This window comes from Anolis carolinensis, unplaced genomic scaffold (genome assembly GCF_035594765.1).
Source record: "Anolis carolinensis isolate JA03-04 unplaced genomic scaffold, rAnoCar3.1.pri scaffold_24, whole genome shotgun sequence".
NCBI classification, from domain to species: Eukaryota; Metazoa; Chordata; class Lepidosauria; order Squamata; family Dactyloidae; genus Anolis; species Anolis carolinensis.
The window spans coordinates 214,928-226,838 of record NW_026943833.1 but is presented as its reverse complement, the minus strand read 5'-3'; the positions used below and the strand labels follow the sequence as shown (position 1 = coordinate 226,838).

The window sequence follows — 11,911 nt, the reverse complement described above, 5'->3', positions numbered from 1 at the left end:
AAATGTCGGGTTGTCGGAATATTGTATATCGGAAATGTCGGGTTGTCGGAATATTATATATCGGAAATGTCGGATTGTCGGAATATTGTATATCGGAAATGTCGGGTTGTCGGAATATTGTATATCGGAAATGTCGGGTTGTCGGAATATTATATATCGGAAATGTCGGGTTGTCGGAATATTGTATATCGGAAATGTCGGGTTGTCGGAATATTGTATATCGGAAATGTCGGGTTGTCGGAATATTATATATCGGAAATGTCGGATTGTCGGAATATTGTATATCGGAAATGTCGGGTTGTCGGAATATTGTATATCGGAAATGTCGGGTTGTCGGAATATTATATATCGGAAATGTCGGGTTGTCGGAATATTGTATATCGGAAATGTCGGGTTGTCGGAATATTGTATATCGGAAATGTCGGGTTGTCGGAATATTATATATCGGAAATGTCGGATTGTCGGAATATTGTATATCGGAAATGTCGGGTTGTCGGAATATTGTATATCGGAAATGTCGGGTTGTCGGAATATTATATATCGGAAATGTCGGATTGTCGGAATATTGTATATCGGAAATGTCGGGTTGTCGGAATATTGTATATCGGAAATGTCGGGTTGTCGGAATATTATATATCGGAAATGTCGGGTTGTCGGAATATTATATATCGGAAATGTCGGGTTGTCGGAATATTGTATATCGGAAATGTCGGGTTGTCGGAATATTATATATCGGAAATGTCGGGTTGTCGGAATATTGTATATCGGAAATGTCGGGTTGTCGGAATATTATATATCGGAAATGTCGGGTTGTCGGAATATTATATATCGGAAATGTCGGGTTGTCGGAATATTGTATATCGGAAATGTCGGGTTGTCGGAATATTATATATCGGAAATGTCGGGTTGTCGGAATATTGTATATCGGAAATGTCGGGTTGTCGGAATATTGTATATCGGAAATGTCGGGTTGTCGGAATATTATATATCGGAAATGTCGGGTTGTCGGAATATTGTATATCGGAAATGTCGGGTTGTCGGAATATTGTATATCGGAAATGTCGGGTTGTCGGAATATTATATATCGGAAATGTCGGATTGTCGGAATATTGTATATCGGAAATGTCGGGTTGTCGGAATATTGTATATCGGAAATGTCGGGTTGTCGGAATATTATATATCGGAAATGTCGGGTTGTCGGAATATTATATATCGGAAATGTCGGGTTGTCGGAATATTATATATCGGAAATGTCGGGTTGTCGGAATATTGTATATCGGAAATGTCGGGTTGTCGGAATATTATATATCGGAAATGTCGGGTTGTCGGAATATTATATATCGGAAATGTCGGGTTGTCGGAATATTGTATATCGGAAATGTCGGGTTGTCGGAATATTGTATATCGGAAATGTCGGGTTGTCGGAATATTATATATCGGAAATGTCGGATTGTCGGAATATTGTATATCGGAAATGTCGGGTTGTCGGAATATTGTATATCGGAAATGTCGGGTTGTCGGAATATAATATATCGGAAATGTCGGATTGTCGGAATATTGTATATCGGAAATGTCGGGTTGTCGGAATATTGTATATCGGAAATGTCGGGTTGTCGGAATATTATATATCGGAAATGTCGGGTTGTCGGAATATTGTATATCGGAAATGTCGGGTTGTCGGAATATTGTATATCGGAAATGTCGGGTTGTCGGAATATTATATATCGGAAATGTCGGATTGTCGGAATATTGTATATCGGAAATGTCGGGTTGTCGGAATATTGTATATCGGAAATGTCGGGTTGTCGGAATATTATATATCGGAAATGTCGGGTTGTCGGAATATTGTATATCGGAAATGTCGGGTTGTCGGAATATTGTATATCGGAAATGTCGGGTTGTCGGAATATTGTATATCGGAAATGTCGGGTTGTCGGAATATTATATATCGGAAATGTCGGATTGTCGGAATATTGTATATCGGAAATGTCGGGTTGTCGGAATATTGTATATCGGAAATGTCGGGTTGTCGGAATATTGTATATCGGAAATGTCGGGTTGTCGGAATATTGTATATCGGAAATGTCGGGTTGTCGGAATATTATATATCGGAAATGTCGGGTTGTCGGAATATTGTATATCGGAAATGTCGGGTTGTCGGAATATTGTATATCGGAAATGTCGGGTTGTCGGAATATTATATATCGGAAATGTCGGATTGTCGGAATATTGTATATCGGAAATGTCGGGTTGTCGGAATATTGTATATCGGAAATGTCGGGTTGTCGGAATATTATATATCGGAAATGTCGGGTTGTCGGAATATTATATATCGGAAATGTCGGGTTGTCGGAATATTGTATATCGGAAATGTCGGGTTGTCGGAATATTATATATCGGAAATGTCGGGTTGTCGGAATATTGTATATCGGAAATGTCGGGTTGTCGGAATATTATATATCGGAAATGTCGGGTTGTCGGAATATTATATATCGGAAATGTCGGGTTGTCGGAATATTGTATATCGGAAATGTCGGGTTGTCGGAATATTATATATCGGAAATGTCGGGTTGTCGGAATATTGTATATCGGAAATGTCGGGTTGTCGGAATATTGTATATCGGAAATGTCGGGTTGTCGGAATATTATATATCGGAAATGTCGGGTTGTCGGAATATTGTATATCGGAAATGTCGGGTTGTCGGAATATTGTATATCGGAAATGTCGGGTTGTCGGAATATTATATATCGGAAATGTCGGATTGTCGGAATATTGTATATCGGAAATGTCGGGTTGTCGGAATATTGTATATCGGAAATGTCGGGTTGTCGGAATATTATATATCGGAAATGTCGGGTTGTCGGAATATTGTATATTGGAAATGTCGGGTTGTCGGAATATTGTATATCGGAAATGTCGGGTTGTCGGAATATTATATATCGGAAATGTCGGATTGTCGGAATATTGTATATCGGAAATGTCGGGTTGTCGGAATATTGTATATCGGAAATGTCGGGTTGTCGGAATATTATATATCGGAAATGTCGGGTTGTCGGAATATTATATATCGGAAATGTCGGGTTGTCGGAATATTATATATCGGAAATGTCGGGTTGTCGGAATATTGTATATCGGAAATGTCGGGTTGTCGGAATATTATATATCGGAAATGTCGGGTTGTCGGAATATTATATATCGGAAATGTCGGGTTGTCGGAATATTGTATATCGGAAATGTCGGGTTGTCGGAATATTGTATATCGGAAATGTCGGGTTGTCGGAATATTGTATATCGGAAATGTCGGGTTGTCGGAATATTGTATATCGGAAATGTCGGGTTGTCGGAATATTATATATCGGAAATGTCGGGTTGTCGGAATATTATATATCGGAAATGTCGGGTTGTCGGAATATTATATATCGGAAATGTCGGGTTGTCGGAATATTGTATATCGGAAATGTCGGGTTGTCGGAATATTATATATCGGAAATGTCGGGTTGTCGGAATATTATATATCGGAAATGTCGGGTTGTCGGAATATTGTATATCGGAAATGTCGGGTTGTCGGAATATTGTATATCGGAAATGTCGGGTTGTCGGAATATTGTATATCGGAAATGTCGGGTTGTCGGAATATTGTATATCGGAAATGTCGGGTTGTCGGAATATTATATATCGGAAATGTCGGGTTGTCGGAATATTGTATATCGGAAATGTCGGGTTGTCGGAATATTGTATATCGGAAATGTCGGGTTGTCGGAATATTATATATCGGAAATGTCGGATTGTCGGAATATTGTATATCGGAAATGTCGGGTTGTCGGAATATTGTATATCGGAAATGTCGGGTTGTCGGAATATTATATATCGGAAATGTCGGGTTGTCGGAATATTATATATCGGAAATGTCGGGTTGTCGGAATATTATATATCGGAAATGTCGGGTTGTCGGAATATTGTATATCGGAAATGTCGGGTTGTCGGAATATTATATATCGGAAATGTCGGGTTGTCGGAATATTATATATCGGAAATGTCGGGTTGTCGGAATATTGTATATCGGAAATGTCGGGTTGTCGGAATATTATATATCGGAAATGTCGGGTTGTCGGAATATTGTATATCGGAAATGTCGGGTTGTCGGAATATTATATATCGGAAATGTCGGGTTGTCGGAATATTATATATCGGAAATGTCGGGTTGTCGGAATATTGTATATCGGAAATGTCGGGTTGTCGGAATATTATATATCGGAAATGTCGGGTTGTCGGAATATTGTATATCGGAAATGTCGGGTTGTCGGAATATTGTATATCGGAAATGTCGGGTTGTCGGAATATTATATATCGGAAATGTCGGGTTGTCGGAATATTGTATATCGGAAATGTCGGGTTGTCGGAATATTGTATATCGGAAATGTCGGGTTGTCGGAATATTATATATCGGAAATGTCGGATTGTCGGAATATTGTATATCGGAAATGTCGGGTTGTCGGAATATTGTATATCGGAAATGTCGGGTTGTCGGAATATTATATATCGGAAATGTCGGGTTGTCGGAATATTATATATCGGAAATGTCGGGTTGTCGGAATATTGTATATCGGAAATGTCGGGTTGTCGGAATATTATATATCGGAAATGTCGGGTTGTCGGAATATTGTATATCGGAAATGTCGGGTTGTCGGAATATTATATATCGGAAATGTCGGGTTGTCGGAATATTATATATCGGAAATGTCGGGTTGTCGGAATATTGTATATCGGAAATGTCGGGTTGTCGGAATATTATATATCGGAAATGTCGGGTTGTCGGAATATTGTATATCGGAAATGTCGGGTTGTCGGAATATTGTATATCGGAAATGTCGGGTTGTCGGAATATTATATATCGGAAATGTCGGGTTGTCGGAATATTGTATATCGGAAATGTCGGGTTGTCGGAATATTGTATATCGGAAATGTCGGGTTGTCGGAATATTATATATCGGAAATGTCGGATTGTCGGAATATTGTATATCGGAAATGTCGGGTTGTCGGAATATTGTATATCGGAAATGTCGGGTTGTCGGAATATTATATATCGGAAATGTCGGGTTGTCGGAATATTGTATATTGGAAATGTCGGGTTGTCGGAATATTGTATATCGGAAATGTCGGGTTGTCAGAATATTATATATCGGAAATGTCGGGTTGTCGGAATATTATATATCGGAAATGTCGGGTTGTCGGAATATTATATATCGGAAATGTCGGGTTGTCGGAATATTGTATATCGGAAATGTCGGGTTGTCGGAATATTGTATATCGGAAATGTCGGGTTGTCGGAATATTGTATATCGGAAATGTCGGATTGTCGGAATATTGTATATCGGAAATGTCGGGTTGTCGGAATATTGTATATCGGAAATGTCGGGTTGTCGGAATATTATATATCGGAAATGTCGGGTTGTCGGAATATTGTATATCGGAAATGTCGGGTTGTCGGAATATTATATATCGGAAATGTCGGGTTGTCGGAATATTATATATCGGAAATGTCGGGTTGTCGGAATATATATCGTAAACTCCGGGATGTCGAAATATTATATATCATAAACTCCGGGTTGCCAAAATATATATTGTAAACGCCGTGTCGACGAAATATATATCGTAAATGCTGGGTCGTCGAAATACTATATATCGTAAATGCTGGGTTGTTGGAATATTATATATCGTAAAGGTTGGGTTGTCGAAATATATCAGAAATGTCGTATTGTCGAAATATTATATTTCGTAAATGCCGGGTCGTCGAAATATTGTATATCATTAATGCTGAGTCGTTGAAATATAATATATCGTAAATGTCGGGTTGTTGAAATATCGTAGATTGTAAATGTCGGGTTGTCGGAATATCGTATATCGTAAATGCTAAGTGGTCGAAATATCGAATATCGTAAATTCCGAGTTGTCAAAATATTATATATCGCAGGGTGGATTTGTTCTGATGGGATTTCCCGCTATCCGTTTCCAGGCTGAGCAGGAAGTCCCGCCAGCATCGGGGGGGCTTCCGGCAGGGGGAGGGCAAGGACCCCGACCCGACCCCCGGCGGCCCCGGCCTCCCCTCCACCGAGGACGTCATCCGCAAGACCGAGCAGATCACCAAGAACATCCAGGAGCTGCTCCGCGCCGCCCAGGAAAACAAGCACGACAGGTGAGTGCCGACCGGGGTGCGAGAACTCACAACATGAGAGGCTTCGAATGGCTTGCGTGTCGGGTTCGCATTCGTTTTTTGCGTTATTTGTTTGCTCGTAATCGGGACAGAACGGGAGGCCGAGATCACCGTCGATTGATCTTTCTGTAAAAACAAAATGGCCGCCCTCTTCAAAAATTCGAGTCGCTCGTAATCAGGACGTAATCAGGAAGAGCCTTCTGCTATTCCATTTGCTAACCTGTATGTTGATTTGCCAGTTTGACTGTACCTCTTCCGTGTGGGAGGGGTTATAGACATGTGTTGGAACTCAGCATGTTCAGACGCAGGACTCCCTTTTGTGCCCGGTGTCTGTTTACACCTCAGCGGAGGTGGGCCCAAGTTTGCCTCAGACCACAGCGGAGGTAGATGCATGTCATGCTTTTCTTGACGAGTGGCTTTCAGACGGTGGTATCTTTCCCTGGCCAAAATCACCTGGGGACCCACAGGTTGGGGACCAATGGCCTAACAAACGAGTAACCTGTGTGCCATGAATATAAAGGGTTGACTCTTCTCAGGTTTTTCTTGACTAGGGGTTTTCACATGTTCGTGTGGGAACCTTCGTTGGCCTAACAACCGAGTAAACCTGTGTGCCATGAATATAAAGGGGTTGACTTTTCTCAGGCTTTTCTTGACTAGTGGTTTTGGAGATTCGGCTTTGACGAACGGATGTGACACCGTGTTTACCTTTTCAACAAGGTTATGATTGCGTATTGATTGATTTCCAGTCGTTAGGGCTGTTTTTTCCATTCGTCGTCGTCCTAAAAATAGGTCGAGTTCTTCATTCCGCACAGTTAACTTGCTGTTTTTGGCACTAAATGACTCCCCGTATGCAAAAACCCACTAACCCGAATTAATATTGACGCTAACGAGGGCTCCAAAGTTCGTCGTCTTGGCACTAAATGACTTTATTTTTTTTTGCTTACTCTCCGCCTCCCCGTATGCAAAAACCCACTAACCCGAATTAATATTGAGGCTAACGAGGGCTCCAAAGTTCGTCGTCTTGGCACTAAATGACTTTATTTTTTTTTGCTTACTCTCCGCCTCCCCGTATACAAAAACCCACTAACCCGAATTAATATTGAGGCTAACGAGGGCTCCAAAGTTCGTCGTCTTGGCACTAAATGACTTTATTTTATTTTTTTTGCTTACTCTCCGCCTCCCCGTATGCAAAAACCCACTAACCCGAATTAATATTGAGGCTAACGAGGGCTCCAAAGCTCGTCGTCTTGGCACTAAATGACTTTATTTTATTTTATTTTGCTTACTCTCCGCCTCCCCGTATACAAAAACCCACTAACCCGAATTAATATTGACGCTAACGAGGGCTCCAAAGTTCGTCGTCTTGGCACTAAATGACTTTATTTTATTTTCTTTTGCTTACTCTCCGCCTCCCCGTATGCAAAAACCCACTAACCCGAATTAATATTGACGCTAACGAGGGCTCCAAAGTTCGTCGTCTTGGCACTAAATGACTTTGTTTTATTTTATTTTGCTTACTCTCCGCCTCCCCGTATGCAAAAACCCACTAACCCGAATTAATATTGAGGCTAACGAGGGCTCCAAAGTTCGTCGTCTTGGCACTAAATTACTTTATTTTTTTTTGCTTACTCTCCGCCTCCCCGTATGCAAAAACCCACTAACCCGAATTAATATTGAGGCTAACGAGGGCTCCAAAGTTCGTCGTCTTGGCACTAAATGACTTTATTTTATTTTTTTTGCTTACTCTCCGCCTCCCCGTATGCAAAAACCCACTAACCCGAATTAATATTGAGGCTAACGAGGGCTCCAAAGCTCGTCGTCTTGGCACTAAATGACTTTATTTTATTTTTTTTTGCTTACTCTCCGCCTCCCCGTATGCAAAAACCCACTAACCCGAATTAATATTGACGCTAACGAGGGCTCCAAAGCTCGTCGTCTTGGCACTAAATGACTTTATTTTATTTTCTTTTGCTTACTCTCCGCCTCCCCGTATGCAAAAACCCACTAACCCGAATTAATATTGAGGCTAACGAGGGCTCCAAAGTTCGTCGTCTTGGCACTAAATGACTTTATTTTATTTTTTTTGCTTACTCTCCGCCTCCCCGTATGCAAAAACCCACTAACCCGAATTAATATTGAGGCTAACGAGGGCTCCAAAGCTCGTCGTCTTGGCACTAAATGACTTTATTTTATTTTTTTTTGCTTACTCTCCGCCTCCCCGTATACAAAAACCCACTAACCCGAATTAATATTGACGCTAACGAGGGCTCCAAAGCTCGTCGTCTTGGCACTAAATGACTTTATTTTATTTTCTTTTGCTTACTCTCCGCCTCCCCGTATGCAAAAACCCACTAACCCGAATTAATATTGACGCTAACGAGGGCTCCAAAGTTCGTCGTCTTGGCACTAAATGACTTTGTTTTATTTTATTTTGCTTACTCTCCGCCTCCCCGTATGCAAAAACCCACTAACCCGAATTAATATTGAGGCTAACGAGGGCTCCAAAGTTCGTCGTCTTGGCACTAAATTACTTTATTTTTTTTTGCTTACTCTCCGCCTCCCCGTATGCAAAAACCCACTAACCCGAATTAATATTGAGGCTAACGAGGGCTCCAAAGTTTGTCGTCTTGGCACTAAATGACTTTATTTTTTTTTTGCTTACTCTCCGCCTCCCCGTATGCAAAAACCCACTAACCCGAATTAATATTGAGGCTAACGAGGGCTCCAAAGTTCGTCGTCTTGGCACTAAATGACTTTATTTTTTTTTATTTTTTTGCTTACTCTCCGCCTCCCCGTACGCAAAAACCCACTAACCCGAATTAATATTGACGCTAACGAGGGCTCCAAAGCTCGTCGTCTTGGCACTAAATGACTTTATTTTTTTTTATTTTTTTGCTTACTCTCCGCCTCCCCGTACGCAAAAACCCACTAACCCGAATTAATATTGACGCTAACGAGGGCTCCAAAGCTCGTCGTCTTGGCACTAAATGACTTTATTTTTTTTTATTTTTTTGCTTACTCTCCGCCTCCCCGTACGCAAAAACCCACTAACTCGAATTAATATTGAGGCTAACGAGGGCTCCAAAGTTCGTCGTCTTGGCACTAAATGACTTTATTTTTTTTTATTTTTTTGCTTACTCTCCGCCTCCCCGTATGCAAAAACCCACTAACCCGAATTAATATTGACGCTAACGAGGGCTCCAAAGCTCGTCGTCTTGGCCGCCGGGTCTTTTGGTTGTATGGATCGTATGTCGCCGAATTTAACCTCGGGGTCTGTCTCCCGTTTTTTTCATTTTCTCGCCCTCCACAGCTACGTCCCGTGTTCGGAAAGGATCCACGTGGCAGTGACGGAAATGGCCGCCCTCTTCCCAAAAGTGAGTCCCTCCGTCCCTCCACCCGCCCGTCCATCCGCCGCTCGGATTCCGCTAAGAGCCTTGCTAACATGTTGTAAAACGAACCCTATGTCGAATCCAATAGCGTGATCCCCACGACGACCATCTTTGATTCAGAAGTGATGCTTCATCCCCAATAATAATAATATAGTTACGATATAATATGGTTATTATAATACCTATAATAATATAGCATTACAATAGCTATATTATTATAGGTATTATAATAACCATATTATATCGTAACTATATTATTATTATCCTGGATGCGGGATTTCAGGTTCCCCTTTCCTATATTATAATATAATATTACATTATATTATAATATAGGAAAGGGAAACCTGAAATCCCGCATCCAGGATAATCCCCTCTATAGAAATAATAATAATAATAATATAATTCTATTACTATTTTTATTATTATTATTATTATTATTATTATTATTATTATTATTATTATGTGATACACCCTAAAGGCCATCCAGTCTCACATTATTATTATTATTATATTAATTTTATTACTTAAATATTATTATTATTATTATTATTATTATTATTATTATTATTATTATTATTTTATTACAGGGTATATCTTACAGTCTCCTATTAATATTACATTAATACTACTGAAATTATATTATTATTATTATTATTATTATTATTATTATTATTATTATTATTATTATTATGTGATACCCCCTAAAGGCCATCCAGTCTCACATTATTATTATTATTATTATTATTATTATTATTATTATTATTATTATTATTATTATTATATTAATTTTATTACTTAAATATTATTATTATTATTATTATTATTATTATTATTTTATTACAGGGTATATCTTACAGTCTCCTATTAATATTACATTAATACTACTGAAATTATATTATTATTATTATTATTATTATTATGTGATACCCCCTAAAGGCCATCCAGTCTCACATTATTATTATTATTATTATTATTATTATTATTATTATTATTATTATTATTATTATTATTTTATTACAGGGTATATCTTACAGTCTCCTATTAATATTACATTAATACTACTGAAATTATATTATTATTATTATTATTATTATTATTATTATTATTATTATTATTATTATTATTATTATGTGATACCCCTAAAGGCCATCCAGTCTCACATCATTATTATTATTATTATTATTATTATTATTATTCCGTTTCCCAGAAGCCCCGCTCTGAGCTGGTCCGCTCCTCCCTCCGCCTTCTGACCTCGAGCGCCCTCCGCCTCCTGTCTGAGTGCGCCAAGGCCCCCCGACTGCTGCTTCTCCTCCTCCCGCCCGACGGCCCCGCCCCCGCCGCCCCCGACGTCCAGCTGGTCACCCAGCAGGTCATCCAGTGCGCCTATGACATCGCCAAGGCCGCCAAGCAGCTCGTCACCATCACCACCAAGGAGAACAACAACTGAGCTCCGCCCCGGCGGCCATCTTTGATTTGGAAACTCTGCATCATCCTCGCCATGGCGGCCATCTTTGATCCGGAAATGATGTATCATCCCCACGACAGCGGCCATCTTTGATTCAGAAATGATGTATCATGTCTGATGACAGCGGCCATCTTTGTTTTGGAAATTGTGCATCGTCCTCGCCATGGCGGCCATTTTCGATCCGGAAGCGATGGCGGCCATCTTTGATTCAGAAATGATGTATCATGTCTGACGACAGCGGCCATCTTTGATTTGGAAATTGTGCATCATCATCCCCATGGTGGCCATTTTTTATTCAGAAGCAATGGCGGCCATCTTTGATCCGGAAATGATGTATCATCCCCACGACAGCGGCCAACTTTGATTCGGAATTTGTGCACCATCCTCCCCATGGTGGCCATTTTTGATCCGGAAGCAATGGCAGCCATCTTTGATTCGGAAGTGATGTATCATCCACACAACGACAGCGGCAATGTCTTTGGAGAAGAAAACCAAGATGGCCGCCATCTTCGTAGATATGGCAATGTCTTTGGGGGAAAACCAAGATGGCCGCCATTTTCCTATATATATAGCAATCTCTTTTGGAGAAAAATGAAGATGGCCGCCATCTCCATGTATATGGTGAAAGTCCAAGATGGCCGCCATCTTTATATATGGCAATCTCTTTGGAGAAAAAACCCAAGATGGCCGCCATCTCCATATATATGACAATCTCTTAAGAGGAAAACCAAGATGGCCGCCATCGTATTTTTGGTGAAAATCCAAGATGGCTGACATCTTCATAAATATATGGCAATCAATTAAGAGGAAAACCAAGATGGCCACCATTTTGGTATATATGGCAA

General features: G+C 40.1%; 1 protein-coding gene across 2 annotated transcripts in view; it reads left to right on the top strand.

Moving 5' to 3' along the window:
* Window positions 1–11,535, top strand: part of git2 (GIT ArfGAP 2) — a 77,561-nt gene extending 66,026 nt beyond the window's left edge. For both annotated transcript variants that reach the window (XM_062966566.1, XM_062966565.1), the window contains exons 17-19: window positions 6,015–6,194; window positions 9,523–9,586; window positions 10,809–11,535. In XM_062966566.1, coding sequence (XP_062822636.1) covers window positions 6,015–6,194; window positions 9,523–9,586; window positions 10,809–11,048 — 484 coding nt within the window. In that variant the 3' untranslated portion in view covers window positions 11,049–11,535. The remainder of the gene's footprint in view (window positions 1–6,014; window positions 6,195–9,522; window positions 9,587–10,808) is intronic.
* The last annotated feature ends 376 nt before the right edge of the window (window positions 11,536–11,911 follow it).